We start from the raw sequence: 16,418 nt of genomic DNA, 5'->3' as shown, positions 1-16,418 counted from the left end.
GGCTAATAACCCCATAGTATTAGCTATACAACAGTGATTGGCTGAATATGCTGTGACTCGTTTGCCATGAGGACCAATAAGCTTGCTTTCCTTGTCAGGAATGGAGAGTCACTGGCAGCTTAGGAATTAGCCCTTTTATGAGCACTGAGACAACCAAGGAATCAGGTGGAATTTGCTGTCTTATAAAGATTGGGTCAGAGGGTGAGGCCTTGATTTTTGTATTCATCTGTGGTGCAATAAAACAGGCCCTCGTAGGATCTCTAAAGATATCATCTGCATGTCTTAACATACCCTTGAGCATAGTGAGATATTGTGTTGCCCCAAGTGATACAGAAAAGGCCTCAAATAAAAAAGAATCTTCTAAGGGTCTTTATGTAAAGGAACCTGGTGGAATGTAGCTTCCCTGACAATAAGCCCCTGAAAGGAAGTGGTGTCATCTGGAGGAGATTGCCTAGCAGGGTAAAGGTCTGGATCAGTATCAGGTTGAGGGTCAACATCCTAGGCTGACAATGGATCAGAGGGATGTGGTGCATTAAAAGTATCATCCCCTGTCCAATGTCAACCAGTGTTAGTGTGGGGACGGCTATGGGATGATATCTAATGGGTCAACCTGAGAATGAGGGGGAGAGGGTGAAAGTGTTGCTGGGGGTGGAGGAGAAGATGTTATAGGAGGATGAAAAGGGCTAGTGGCCTTATCAGTCCTCTTTTTCTTGATGGTAGGCACTGGTAAATCAATGACCTCTTCAAAAGAAAGTTGTTGCTTCAATGAAGGAAGTGTGGAAACAACAGTCTGTGCCAAAATACGGCCGGTATGAGGCTGTGTATGTATCTGCTTATGATGGCCATCGAGCTTCTCTAGCATTTTATGGATAATCAGTTCGACCAAAGCACTGGAGTCAGTTTTCAGTGGCGGTCTGGACATTTTCAGAGCCAAAGTGGATTTATGTTTTGGTGCTAGAGTGGTGGATGCTGAAGCTGGTTAAACCTAATCTTTCGGCGTTGAAGTGGTCAGTGCCAAAGCTGGTGGAGCTGAAGTGGTCAGTGCCAAAGGCAGAGTTAGTCGTCTAGGCATCCCAATTGAATTTTCAGTGCTGACCATGGTCTGTTGGTAGTGGGGGCCGAGAAGCTGTAAGGGTTTTTTGGACCAATACAACTGGCAGGCCTTGCAGTCCTCGTCTCTGTGGCTGGAAAACAAACGGATTGCAGACCTGATGTTGGTCAGTCCACAGGTATTTAGCATGGCACCTTATGCAGAATTGGAAAGGTATCCATTCCATCAACAGGGCACTATATATTTTGAAAGGAATAGAAATGGTCGACCCAAAGGGCCTTCGTCCAAGCACATCAATCCAACGGGCGATGGTTTCTTGATCTCGAAGCGCTTAAGATGGGAAACGTGTTCAATAACAATACAGACAAAGGTGGGAGTGGATCACAAATGGAAAGAGTCCAAAAACAGTCTCGACCCGGAGCTTGGTGACACACAAATGGTCCTGACGGCAGAAGAAAATAATCTAACACTGGAGTCGATTCCCATGTGCATTACCAGCAAGAGGAGTCACTATACCTTGTCACTTGAAAGACTTCAAAGAAAAACAACTTGCACAATTCAGGACCAAACACTAGATGGCAGGAGTATGCTCGAGCCATCAAACGCTACAGATTAGAACCATCATACATAAGAAACTGTAATTGATGTTGAAAATTTGAATGTGGGAATCAGTGCCAATTTTGACAAGGCCTTCACTCAACAAGTCCAAGATGGTACTGGGTAACACTACAGCTGACAATGGGATCAATACCATTAAAACAATCAAATACAGTACGAAATTAACAGGATGCTTAGTAACCTTATGAAGGGCAACGGTGCTCTGCCTGGAAGGCTGTGAGCTAATCTTAGTTATTCAACTACACATTGCCAGAACTATATAAGAAGACACAAGAGTTCACCCAATGACAGATGAGGACACATTAGAGGCTAACTGGATGAAAACATTCACAGGTTATGCTTTGGTTTGCTAATAGCAGATGTACTCACACACCTTGAGAAGAAATATTCACCACCATTCGAAAGGCAACAGTCTGCATGGATGTAGTGCTTGGAAAGGCACAGCACTAGGTACCTGTCCTTAGGGCCAAACTGGCGTAAGTGACTGAGAAGTAACATGCAGTGGCCACAACATTCCATCATACACCATTCACCTTGGAGGGCTTAAATTTATAAGTGTGTACTAACTGTTTCAGATTGTGAAAAGATCCGCCAACTTCTGGCCAGATATCAGCAGATATGCTCATATTTCGGCCATTGCTAATCTGATCTAAATGAATCAGTCACCTAGAATAATTTAGCATACCTCGCACTTAGAGACCCTGAAGTTAGTGTCCTACTTTTTTAATGTCTATTTCATTCAATCAGCTGATTTAGGAAAGTGCTACTGGGTTGATATTCACAGTAATATATGCTATCATAGCTGGTAAAGCATTTGCTAGCCATTGTGGGTAATTTGCCATCAATCCAGAACAGTGCTTCCTTGATATCAATAGTATTTTGTCCAACAACTGCGCCCAATACAAAAACCTGAGCATTTTGCAAGCTGGTATTGTGCAGGAATGTAAAGACTGGGAGGAGGAAAAACCAAACAAATATGCTGGAAATTTAGATAGACATGAAGTACACACATTGAGGGATCGTTTCCTTGCACTAGTGGGGCAAGGACTCCTTGGTAGAGAGGCAATGCAGACATAGTATGTGTTAATTTATGCCATGATGGATTCAGGGAGAGACTATGGAAACATGATGACGGTCTTGTGACAGTAGTCAAGGAATAACTTGGCACCGGGGCAAAATCAGGTCAACCGGCAACAGCATTTTGCCAAATATAGATTAGTAGCAAGGAAACACAATGACACACTTAGTAAGTTTTGCCCATGGATGCTGAATGTGATCCAAGCTTATTTCGGGAACTGGTCATATGCCCCGTCCAGGGAGGTATTGTATATGCAGACAAGCAATATTTTGATAAACTTGAGAAAGTCGTCTTGACCAAGTGTAGCTCTCTCAAGCAACGCCCAAATATTGTCAACAGTGGTCTATGTCACCTAGGGTATCCACAAATTATGGAGTAGCACAATCTGCAAGCAGAACAGAAAATGCCAAAAATCAATAGAGTGATGGGGCATTGTAGGATTCTGATCCACATTGTGAAAGTAGCTGCACACATCCTCAAATTGATGGCCACTAATGAATTGTTTTATTAACAAAATCTTCTTGAACAATTATAGCTCCAACATCTAGAAACAGCTTAATACATCAAAGGGTTTAGTTGCAAGTCTTAGGGTGCTGTGCAGTATAATAAATGAAGCATTTTGTCCATGCAAATCACCACCAACTATGATATTTAACACTAGAACAAAGACTTAGTGCTTTTATTGCAAAATATCTTAGAACCTGTTATAATACATGGTGAGAACAAAGTGAGCGTCTGCCCCTGGTCTACCCTTCCAAATGCCAGCAAATGGGTTGTGTCTCCACACGGCTACCAGTCTAAGCAGGCTGGGGGTGTGTGAGTGTGGCTTTCAGTCAGCGCAATGAGATGTGTGTGTGCTTTTCAGGCATTGCAAGGCTTGGTGGCCTGAAAATGCCTCCCAGTCTAGGAGCTCCCATCCCAAGCAGAGATGGAAGAGAGGGCCATGCACTTCTTAGTCCAGGTTTGAGGTTGGGAGTAGGCATGAGGTTCACACCTCCCAGTCCTGGGACAGGCGGGGCCTATGCCTCCCCAGTGTATGCCCATGTCTTTCAAAACATGCCTAAATGCCTCACCTAATATGGTGTCCAATTCGCCTTGTGTTTGCCCATTTCTTGTTAAGCCCACGCTCCTCAATGCCTCAATTTATCTCACTCTGTATTCAGTGTCCGTTTCCTCAATACTGTAAAGTCTTCCTCAATGTTCAACTCCTTGTCTACCACCTATATTCTGTAAAGTGTATGTGACAGTGGACATCTAAAGCACAGCCATCATTTATCAAAAACTGGAGACATGGCACTAAATAAGATCCGAAGTTTAAGTAACAACTCTACAACCCCTCTAACCAAACTAAATGTTAACGGGTTCTAGATTGCATTCAAAAGAAACCCTGTGTCCATGTACCCATTCTTGTTTCTCCTTAAGCCCTTGTCTCCTTATGTCTCCTATGTCAGTGTCTGCGCCTTTTTTCAGGTCCTTGACCCTCAATGTCTAATATTGTAGAGTCCTGTTTCAAAATGTTGACGTAAACTTAAGTAAATGATCAGATCTTCGTAAATAGCACTTCAAGAGATACATAAAAGCAAGCATGTCCTATAAATTTATGCATTGCACTGAATCATATTTCTTTACAATGTGACTTAAAATTTTCCATATTGTCTTGTTTGAGAAAACAATCATTATTGTAAGCCCACATAATCCTGAATCAAAAAGTCATACCACTGCAGAACCAGCACAGCACATTTCACATAAGATCACGAAAATTCTGCAGACTGTAAAACAGCTGTTAGCTCCATGAGATAGCTACATTTATTGGCTATTGCTTGCAGTGAGGTTTTCAATACTTTCCCAAGTCTACGTTTTGGGCCTTATAATCCTGATAAATGGAGAAACGCAGACATCAAAGCAGTTCGCTGGAAAGCATAGAAGCATATGAGGAAATGTAGGACGCCTAGTCGCTTCGAAGACAAGGAGCATGGGTCGTCATAATGTGTGGGTCATACCTGTTGCTGTGCAAGCTGGACCTGGTACAGCTGCTGCATGTACTGCTGATAGTGCTGCTCCTGGAGCTGACGGATCAGGATCTGCTGCTGCTCAAAGTTGCCTGGGTACTGCTGCGCTGCATACTGCTGGAACTGAACTGCAGTCTGGGAGTTTAATGCTGCCATGATCTGCTGCCTAGGTTAGTCAAAAATAAAACAGAACAAGTTCTAAAAGTGAGTAAGGGAGACCAAATTTTTTCCTAAAGCAGACTTGTGTTTCAAAAACAAATAATGTATTCCTTTCCCATTTAGTTTTTCTTTCTTATCATAAGGTTCACTGAAAAGAATGTCAGCTAGTACACACCAAAGTATGAGGCACTCAGACACATTCAGCAGGCAACAGAGTCTAACAGGACTTCATGTTTAAAAATGATGTGAAAAAATGCCTGATTAAAATGCTGATACTAGACAAGGCTGTGCCTCTACAAAGTTTGATGTAGCATTGGTCTTTACCAGACAGGAAGATGAATTAGGACACTACTAGAAGAACAACCCTGATGAACTGCATCGGTCAGGCGATGGCCTACACCTGGCAATGAATCGTACCGATACAGCATGTGGTCCCCTTAATACTCTTGAAAAGAATAAACAAAAGGGAAACCAAGCAAAAGGTCAATTTTATGAAGTTACATGAACAATATGGGGATACATGGGACAGAGGTAACAGATAATGGCAGTGCAAAGTGTCACCCCCACACACCAACAACCAACTTGGTGGTCGCCTTGACCTCCGATGGTCCACCTCTCTAGTAGAAGCACTGACATCCTGACTTCACACGTGCATGGAACCATCCTTACTACTACCATACGCTCACACATCAGAATCTCTGTACAGGCCTCGCAATTAACCATCCGTCATGGGCATCAAACACCTACACCATTCAACTGTCTCTAACTTCTTGGCACTGACCACCCTTCTGATAACAGGGATACTCTTCTCTTGTTCCAGCTTTGTTCATTCTCTACCTTGCCCAAATAACAGTTGCAGACTTCAACTTAAACAGTCCTTTAAATTTTGGAAATCCAACTAGCACTCTGATGGATTTAACTTTTACCTGGTCACCCTTGGACATCCATTTCTCCCTAGACCTACGATGAAGGGCTACTTTATGACTGGAACGTGCAAAATCTCTTAACCATCCTAGTGTCACTTTCAAACCTGCATAGCGGACTAGCAAATATCAGCTAACAAGGTTTTTCCAAGACTCTTCCTTCACTGTAGTGCGGCCAACTAAGGCGTGCCCATTACAGCACTCTGAGTTCATTCAAGATTTCACAGCTATTTCTGTTGAACCTTTGACCATACTGTTTATTCCTTCTGCTTGGCAAGAGGATTGTACATGGTTGTTCGGGTGTGCTTAACTCTTCTTCCCTCCGAGAAATTCTTCATTTCAAGAGACTCAAGTTGTCTGCCATTATCGATGACAATACACAAGGGAATTCCCATCCTACAAAAAAATGCCCTTCAAAATGTCAACAGTAGACTGTGGTTATGCATCCTAAAAACACAACCTCAATCCACTTCGAGAGTACATCAACAGTAAGAGCCACATATGGTACATGTTCAGGCAGAGACAAATGGACCTATAAATGTCGAAACAAATTTTATACCAAGAACTCCTGGATCGACAATATACTGAGGGGTGCCTCTGGCTACCTTTAACCTTTTCTCACCTTCCTTACATACTGCACAGTTGATAGGCTAACTTTTTATTTGGTCAACATGTAAGGCGTTTCTTGGTCGGGATCTGGTCTACATTCCCTCCATGAGTCAACCCAATTATCTTATTTCTCAGTCCATGTGGAACAACCCTTTCTCCTCACATCATTACTTATCGTCAGTTCATCCAAAATCTTGAAATAAAACCACCTCAGACATTCAAGGATATAACTCTCTCTGTGAGATGCAATTTCATCCTCAAAGATGTTTATCTGACAAGGCCAATTCAAACTCTTCACCGCCCAAGAACCCCATACAACCTCTATTGGCATTCACTTCGACAAGTCTTCTTGCTCACATCGAAAGGAGACGAAATGTGTCACTTTACAACAGCCACCTTGATTTTTTCAGCTGTCTGCTGCACCTTTTCCCACACAAATGTTTTCTCTTTCCTCCAAATAATTTGTACGTTTTCCACAAATCCCTGCTTGTCAGCTGGAATCACAGCATTAATAATAGCATTCACAAGAACTGCTTTTGATTTCGTACCTTTTGATGAAACTGAATAGCCCAAATATTTCAACACTTGTTGCCAAAACCTGTATTTTTCTTTGAATGATATAATACTGGTGTTATACAATTTGTCTAGCTCTTGTTTTAAAAATAAGTTACGTTCTTCAATCAATTTTCCAAAAACTGAGATGTCACCTTGAAAAAAAGATTACATTCACTTACTCTCCATAATATGTCTGTCTGTCATCAATCTTTGGAAGACGTTTGAAAGACTGAATTGAACAACTCCCTCTCTGTAGTAACGAATGCCGTCCATACTTTCAATTAATTTTGATTTGAATGCTAGTGCTCCTAATATCTCATTTATATTTGGAAGGAGAAAACGAGGCAATGCAAGTCTACACAAAACTGTAAACTGCGATCAGATTTTTCGTTATAACAATTGACAAGTGCTATTCTGTTGCGTTGAAATGCTCAGTGACATCTTCACCAGCTGTCTGTTTCAACATCCCCTTGTCCTCTTTCCTGGTCACTAGAAATGTAGTCTAGCTTTCTGTTTAGGTGTTGTACTCTTTATTAGCGTGATTTTATACACAGCCTTTAGCTAAATCCAACCTTTCTTTAAAACTTTCTCAGAATTACATAAGATTTCATCTATGTTGGCATCTTCAATGACAATTACTTGGTTAGCTGTTCTTAGGTTTATGATAATATTTGAGTTCTATTGATGAATCCAACCCAGATTAGGCGGAACCCAGAACAGGCAGATCACTCTTTGCTACATGAGCATTCCCTCACCTCCCGATCTTGAAACCGGACGTCGGCCCACATGTATCCTAATACATCAAGGTTTCTTGCTGTACTGGTAACCTTTTCCATTTATGTCCTTTGGATCCAACTTGACACTAGGCCATGTGGCTTCATACATGTCTGAGGAACAAATACGTAAAGTAAGCAAGAATTTACCGATACCATCAGGCCAAATGTCCCTTTGTGTCGCACTTTCCACGATCCTTTCCAGAGGCAAAACTAACCGTTGAGGGAGGCCACGAAGACCACCGCCATACGTCCGGCGTGACCTTGTTCCAGCCTCCACAGGAGTTGCAACAGCAAGTTTCAACACGGTCTCACCTATTAAGTTTTGTTAGTCTTTTGTTGACAGCATTCACTCCATTCTGCCTCCTCAAAGGCATCAGAGTATTGTTTCTTAAATCCACTCTCTAATCTCCCTCATACAAATTTCTGAATCCTCTCCCACCTCGGCAACTACAATCACTTAGTCCAACCGAGGATTACTTGCTGCCCAGAGACATCCTTGCATCTTCTTGCATGCGCACTGGACGCTCAAGAGATCTAATCAATTTGTAACTGGAGCAAATGACATTTAATTGCTAATTCGCCTAGCCTTGTTACAACTTCATTCACTGTTTCACCTGGTCTTCGGGGTTGTGTGTAGAATGTGTGTCGCTTCATGGACATAAATGTTGCTTCCAGTCTGTTTTTGCCTCTTTGTCCACATCTGGTATTACTGCTTGTTGTGCATCCACAGTTGGGGTAAAGTGTTTAAGGATGAACACTCTTTACAAGGCTTTTTTCCTACCCGATGAGAAATTTAGTTTATCCTGCGACTAAATGTAGTTTTCGAACACTTCAGTGCACTCTACTCACTCAGTGGGGGTGTGGGCCTGGCTGTGGCAGAAAGCCTGAAGGGACACTGGTTGCTCGGGCAGTATCCGTGGCACAGTTATAACTTTCGTGAGGCTAGCACGACTTTAGATACAGTTACGGTGCTGCCAAAGTTTACCGGCACCTTGGGCGGACACTAGTTCTGTGACAAACTATAAAACAGTCCGCTTCAGAATTTTATCTGTAGACGTGTGGCAGAAGGTTGAACTGAGTGCGTGCTACTTGCAGCCCTATCACTGGACGAGGAGTATTGCCCGTTTATGGATGCACTGTTGACGTCTCCCACTAGAGGGCAGGAGAAGGCAAACAGACGGACTTGCTAATAGATTACGTACTGGCGCTGCCTGCAGAGCAAGGGCTAGCGCTGACGGGCGAGCTGGGACCCAGGGCCCCGGTGAGCGGTACCACTGAAAGCTGCTGTGGGGCTGGCTCTCTCCACCTCCGCTACCTTAGTCCAATAAGCACGAGACCGCTGGCGCGCGCCTCCTCCGCTACCTTACAGCAGGAAGCACGAGACCGCTGGCGCGCGCCTCCTCCGCTACCTCAGTCCAATAAGCACGAGACCGCTGGCGCGCGCCTCCTCCGCTACCTCAAGGAAGCACGCGGCGGCTCGCGCTGGTCAGGTTGTGCGCGCTGCTGGCACCCGAAGGCACGGGGTCGGCTGTGGGCCCTAGATGTCACCGGTACTGGGGGGGTCGCACCTTTGTCGTTATTGCGCATGTGCCAGTTCCGTCTTCAGCACAAGGAGCCACGGGTAACGGAGGAAAAAAAGAGAAAAACCCACAAGATATTCCAAAAATGTACACACCACAATTCTCTTGAAAGGAGCGCCAGGCAGTGCTATAAACAAGCCGTGACCGAGCTGCGCGGAGTGCACTCCTCGTCTTGACACCGCCGGAGCTGGCTCCGGGGAGCTGCGGTCTCCAGCAGTCGGGAAGATAAATCCTGAACCCCCTGACGAGCCCCGCAGCCCTGCACCCCCCGGTCTGAAACTTAAACAGGGAGCTGCGTAAGAGAGCACCCGGAGGGGGCGTGCCAATGAATCTTACACGTAAAACACCGGGCCACAGAAAACCGGACGCAAATCCGTGCAAAGAGCCCAACTTTCAGCTCAGTAAAAAGCTGGTGTTGGCGGCTAGAAGGTAAACTGTATACTGTTCACACAAACCGAGCTTGGCATGAATACAGGCCAGAGGCGAGCGCCAGGGAGCCTGTCCCATGACCCGGTGGGGCCCAGCAGAGGCGCCGACAGCGGGCTGCGGAAACACACCGCGTGCACCACTGCAGGGGAAGAGGGTCTGCTGGACGTGGCACGGGCGAGGTCCAGCACCACCTTCTGCTCTGTACATGATGAATGGGAAAGAAAGTAATGTAAATGCCTGTGTTTATGAATCAAATTGTGAGGTCTCAAGACTGCTGGAAAACGGTCTAAAGCTAAAGGAAAAAGAACAGAAAATAGATCCGCATCCATTAGTAAGGACCGCGAGGGTGTCAACTGTTCGACAAGTAAGGTAAATCAATGTTTTAGACAGGACATCAATGATGGAGAATCTTCTGTAGGAACCTAAGTCCTGATGTATCAATGGGGTTTAGCCATTCTGAGTTTATAGGGAAATGCGCCGATACATAAAGGCTTTCTGTCTTTGCTCAAGCATCTGGAACTGGCGCCGCTTGCAGCATGTACATGCTTTCATACTTCTTGTGTCCTATAAGACACACAAAACAGACTTAGCAGTGGTCAAAGTTAGGAAATGCACCAGCATAGTCTTGAGCATATTTATAATCAGAGTATGACGCTAGACACACAATATACAATCACCACTTGATAAATTCTTTAGATCAAAGGCTTTAGTCCTCAAAATACTGGTAATTTACCATGCTGCCTCCCACTCGCGCTACTATGATAGCAAGGACCAGAGCATGCTCTCAGGTGGCGACTGTAGAGGGCACGCTTTAGTCTTACACCAAACCAGTTGGTAAGTGGGTGCAAACTTTGCAAGTTAGATGAAATCTTGCATATCAGACCATTGTTTTCTTCCTGTATATTTAACCTTCCCAGGATGGTGGACATAGTCGCATTAGCAAAGGAATGTAGCTGTTACTGTACCAATAGTAGCCTGGATTGTCTCAGTAGTAACTTTTCTTATTACAAGTGCCTGGGCCTTTCTCTTTTCTTTTGATGGCAGGCAGCAGAGTACCTCATATTAAAAAAAAAAAAAAAAACACTGACTTTTATTAATGTGACTCTACTGGAATACAGACATGAAGGGTTATATTTTTTTCAAACTTTAGCAATCAGTAGTATTTCTACCAGCACAATACAGTGGGTATCTGGTTCTTCCTGTGAGACATAACTAGAGCTAATGGGCCAGTGTCCTAAATTTCCTATGGGGCAAGATTCTTCAGGGTGTGCGATCATAACTACATCAGCCCAAAAAGATGGCGCTCATCATTTAAGCGGATAGAAGTTTCATGTCACCTGCTCTCTCAAAGCTGGAGGGGCCGGGAAAGGGCTTTGTGTTATGAGCAGTTATATTAGGTGTTCGGGAGTGAACCAGTAAATGGGAATAACATGCTCCATTGCTACTGTTCATCAGCTAGTGAATTTATAAGCGATGGATTATGACTTCTTTCTGCGCTGAATACTTTGCTCCTGGTACTCAAGCACAGGAAGGGATCATCATGGGATGATTATGAGGGTGTCTAGTCAGCAATCATCTACTTTCATGAAACTAACAGGATCGTCAAATATATTAACGATGCCTCTGAGGGACATAAATGGACAGCATGGAAACAAGGAGGGATTGAAGTGGTGTAGCTACAGCTTTACGCTGCAGTCTTAAGAAAGGTGAACGAGCAGCAGAGTACTGAAGAGACACCAAGGCTGCATACTTCAGTTTGAGCCCTCAGACTCCCTAGCTTTTGCTGGCCAAGCCGTGCTCGCTTATCACGAAACAGCCCTGAACAGTTCTTCTATCTTCCTGTTGCATTCTTATTCCTCCTCAGACATTATCTCATGTAAAAAAAAAAAAAAAAAGAAGAATCTCCTGCTTATAAACGAGCTTGTTTTTCAAGAGCTGTCTACTTTCTTACTAGAAAGCGACTGTCTCAAGGAAAGTTTCAAGGTTGCTCGGCCTGCAAAGGCAGCAAATCTGGGCAAGCAGTTTTATGATCCTCTATTACCTTGAAGGCATGTCGGTTTAGGTCCCACAGTGAAATATTTAGAACAATGCTCTCTCTGGTTCAAATGATCTTTTTTTTTTTTTTTTTTTAAAGAAATAAACTTCATCCAGAAGCGATGGATTCCGGGGGAGAATGCAGTCTAAATGTTCAGAGGCTGTTGGATGCGTAGAATATCTGTTTTCTGTTTCAGACTCTTATGAGAGACTGGTATTAAAGACGAGTGCATTGGCAACAGGGTTATGCGAGGTGGCCATTCATCATGTGTCTAGGCTTAATTTGTGAGGGTCAAGTTCAATGAACTGGAACTGCCCCATGCAATGACACCGGTTCCCTAAAGCCAGTGGTGTGCAGCATAAGCACAAAGCCCAGAATCAAGAACTGGAGCCGGAGCAGACTTCAGACTGTAAAAAGACAGAAGCGCCTGGGAAAAACATCTGTGTGGATGGGAGACCAAATATGTTGTGTATTTTGACACAGACTGCCTCAGCCATTAAAAAAAAGGGACCATCCTAAAGGCATGTGCATGGATCTGGGCTCTGAATGAAACTTCTGCGCAAAGATGCTGTGGTCTAAGCCACACAAAAGAACATACTTTTTATATTTGTATGAAACTGGCCGGTGTTGCATTTATGCCCCCACACACTTTTAGCCTGCTATTGATGCTGACTTGGCAGAGTGTGCTGGGATCCTGCTAACCAGGCACCAGCACAAGTGTTCTTTCCCTGAAAAATGTACCATTGTCTCCACAATTGGCAGACCTCTGGTAAACAGACAAGTTCCTTGTAAAAGGTACCAGTGGTACCAAGGGCCCTGTGACCAGGGAGGGTCCCTAAGGGCTGCACAGCATGTGTTGTGCCATCATAAGGGATCCCTCACCAAAACCATGCACACTGCCATTGCAGATTGTGTGTGTTAGTGGGGAGAAAAAGGCAAAGCAGACATGGCATCCCTCTCAGGGTGCCATGCCCACAAATCATTGCCTGTGACAAAGGTAAGTCACCCTACTAGCAGGCCTTACAGCCCTAAGGCAGGGTGCACTATACCACACGTGAGGGCATAGCTGCATAAGCAATATGCACCTGCAGTGTCTAAGTCTATTATTAGAAATTTTAAGTGCAGTGTGGCCATATTAAGTATATGGTCTGGGAGGTTGTCATTACGAACTCCACAGCTCCATAATGGCTTCACGGAGTACTGGGAAATTTGACCCACACTGATGCCAGTGTTGGATTTATTCTAAAAAGCACACAGAAGCATTTTAGAGAGGCCCTCTTTATTTTAGCCAATCCTCTACTGTAGGACTGACTGGTCCGTGCCAGCCTGCCACTAGCAGACAAGTTTCTGACCCCATGGGCTGAAGCCCTTTGTGCTCTCTGAGGCCAGAAACAAAGCCTGCTCTGGGTGGAGGTGCATCACACCTCCCCCTGCAGAAACTAACACCTGGCGGTGAGCCTCAAAGGATCAGGCCTCATGTTACCGTGCCCCAGGGCACTCCAGCTAGTGGAGATGCCTGCCCCCGGGCAAAGCCCCACTTTTGGTGTCAAGTTTGGCGGGAAACGTAGGGAAAATAAGGAAGAGTGCCCACTTCAGCTGGGACCAGCCATAAGGTGTCCAGAGCTTAAGTGACCCCCTCCCTGCAGAATCCTCCATCTTGGTTTATAGGACAGGGACCAATAGGGTTAGGAATGTGACCTCCCCACCCCCAAGGGAGTGGGCACAGGAAGGGTGTAGCCACCCTCAGGGACAGTAGCCATTGGCTACTGCCCTCTGTCCCCCTGTAACACCCCTAAATCTTGTATTTAAGGGCTTCCCTGAACCCAGCTCACCAGATTCCTGTAGACCTCACAAAAAGAAGGACTGCATAGCTGAAACCCCCGCATAGAAGAAGGACAACACAAACTGACTTGGCCTCAGCTTCACAGAACCTGCACAAAGAAAGCAACGCATCCAGTGGAACCAGCGACCTCTGCAAAGCTCCAGAGGACAGCCCTGCACCACAGAGGACCAAGAACTCCTGAGCACAGCAGCCCTGTCCACAAAGAACCAATAACCAAGGGACTCCAGAGCCTCCCAGGATCCGTGAGTCCTGACCACCCTGCATCTGACGTCTGTGGCCGTTGTCCAGGTGGCCCAATCAGCTAGAGGGTCCCCATGCAATTGTGAGCAAGTGCCTACCCTGGGTTAACCTCTCCAACCCTCCACGATGACGCCTGCAGAGGGAATTCCGAGGACCCCCCTGACTGCAAAAGCTCCAGATGAAATATCTGACGCCTAAAGAACCACTGCACCCGCAGCCCCCAGGCAGTGGAGAACCTGACCTCTGATGCAGCTACATTCAGCAGGCGGCCCTCCTCCCTGTCCAGCTTGTGATTTGTTCAAGTCGACCCCCTAGACCTCGCCTACAGCATCTGAGTGACCCCGGGGGTCCCCTCATAGAAAAGCATTGGGAGCCTGATGCTCTGTTTGCACCCTACAGCCAGCCACCCTGAGGGTATGTGTTTGGTGCCTACTTGTGGCCCTAACGATGCTCCTCTAAATCCCCCAGGTCTGCCCTCTGAAGACGCGGGTACTTATCTGCCAGCAGATCTGAAACCGAGTGCCCCCAGTCTCCATAGGATCCCATGTTAGGTTTGCCTCAACTTTGACCTCTGCACCCGGCTGGCCCCCTGTTGCTGGTGGTGGGTGTTTGGGATTAACTTGAACCCCGACCTGTGGACATCCAACTTCCGGAGACTGGAATTGTAAGTCAACTATTTACCTGTAAATTGTATTAAATTTTCTTCCCCCCAGGAATGGTTTCTGAAAATTACAGTGTCAACTTTTAAAATAGATAATTGCCAATATTTTATAAACTGTGTAGCTCATCGATTTCAAACAAAGTACTATTGATATATGTGAGAAATATGAATCTATTGAAGTACTTACCCGTAACTTGAATCTTGTGGTTCTAGAAATATATTAAGAAAATATATTTTTGCTATATAAAAACCATTGGTCTGGAGTTAAGTCACTGAGTGTGTGCTTCTTCTATGTGTGTACAACAAATGCTTTGCACTACCCTCTGATAAGCCTAACTGCTCAACCACACTACCACAAAAGAGAGCATTAGAATTATCTATTTTAGCCTCTGTGAAGCCTCTGGGGAACCCCTCGACTCCGTGCACACTATATCTCATTTTGATATAGTATATACAGAGCCAGTTTCCTACAATATTCCTCTGTTGGAGGCGCAGTATGCGTGTATTCATGCATATTATGATTCACACATTTCGCAGGCAAGTGCAAAACTGAGACAAAACATAGCCCTCTGTAAATCTTCTAGAATTATCAAGACTTTTTCAGTGCTGAGCTATCTAGTTAGAATGGTCTTACTTCTGCTGTTCCATACGATATCTTTCTTCTTCTATCCGTCTTCTTTCTTCTTCTTCCCGTCTTAACCGTTCTTCCTCCTCTCGTCGACGTTTCTCCTCTTCTCTTTGCAGGCGCTCTCGTTCCTCTTCTTCCCTCCGTCTTCTTTCTTCCTCTTCCCGCCTTTATACAAATAACAAGATAAGCATATTGCAACACTGAGTAGACGAAAAGATCAAGTATAAAAGCAGTGGAGACTGTGTAAAACATATGTTGGATAACAGGAATGATGGATTCCCGGGACCCAGGTTAAGCAGTTTTAGGCGCAGTTTTAAAGGCCGCTAGATTAACAAGAAAAAACAACTACAGCACAACCACCTTCACAAACTCATCAGGGTTAACATGAAGGCAATAAACTGCTTTAATGATCACTTGAAAAAAAATGTATCGAATGTCAATGGCTGATGTTTAAGGATAAATTTACAAACCGAGTGAAATACACTTCAGAACTCTGCTAATACTGTGGAAATGTCCACTTGAGGTTCACTTGAAGTCCATGCGATCTAGTTATTAAAACTGCTTGAGTAATAGCAACAATAATGGAAGCGCCAACACCAAAAATAATGATTATATTAAAATTATGTTTTATTGCCTCACCTTTTTCTTTCCTGCTCTTCTTTTTCTATTTTATGTGAAGTGACATATGTCGAAAAAAGATGACAACATCTATTTAACAGCTTTACGAACTCGGTCATCGCCTCTTGCCTACTAGTGTTTCCCAGGGCAGCCCATTCTTTCCTAAATGAATAAAAAGGAATACATGTAATCAAGAGACAACATTTTTAGCCATTGTGGATCCAACCACCTTGACCCACAACACACTTTTGGTTCATACTAAGCTACGCAATGCAGTGATTCTGAACAATAAATACAAACAAATGAAAAAAGCGCTCTCCACAAGGCTTGTTCCATATTAGCACTCTTCCTCGTTTACCTTTTTTCCCCCCTCTGTTGGAACTTCTCTCCCACCTCCCTGGCAGCCCTTTACCTTCAGCTCTTCTAAGCGACCTCAGAATGATGTAAATGCTGTACAAACAAGCAGCATAGTGTGGCATTCTAAAGAGCTCTGTGCCCTATATAAGGAAAAGGTAAATTGCCTCATCAATGTAAACAATCCTCAGTGCAAATAACTTGCATCAAGGACACAAGAGCTAAAGCCAGCCATCCTTACTTTCACTGGCA

At 44.5% G+C, this 16,418-nt stretch overlaps 1 protein-coding gene across 1 annotated transcript in view; it reads right to left on the bottom strand.

The window, feature by feature from the left end:
* ACBD3 (acyl-CoA binding domain containing 3) overlaps positions 1–16,418 on the bottom strand; it is a 102,146-nt gene that overhangs the window by 34,966 nt on the left and 50,762 nt on the right. The window contains exons 3-5 of the mRNA XM_069236173.1: positions 15,834–15,974; positions 15,201–15,359; positions 4,748–4,922 (exon numbers count right to left, since the gene is read on the bottom strand). Coding sequence (XP_069092274.1) covers positions 4,748–4,922; positions 15,201–15,359; positions 15,834–15,974 — 475 coding nt within the window. The remainder of the gene's footprint in view (positions 1–4,747; positions 4,923–15,200; positions 15,360–15,833; positions 15,975–16,418) is intronic.

Source organism: Pleurodeles waltl, chromosome 5 (assembly GCF_031143425.1).
Source record: "Pleurodeles waltl isolate 20211129_DDA chromosome 5, aPleWal1.hap1.20221129, whole genome shotgun sequence".
Lineage (NCBI taxonomy): Eukaryota > Metazoa > Chordata > Amphibia > Caudata > Salamandridae > Pleurodeles > Pleurodeles waltl.
The sequence above is the reverse complement of the archived record's forward strand: the minus strand, read 5'-3'. Positions and strand labels throughout refer to the sequence as shown.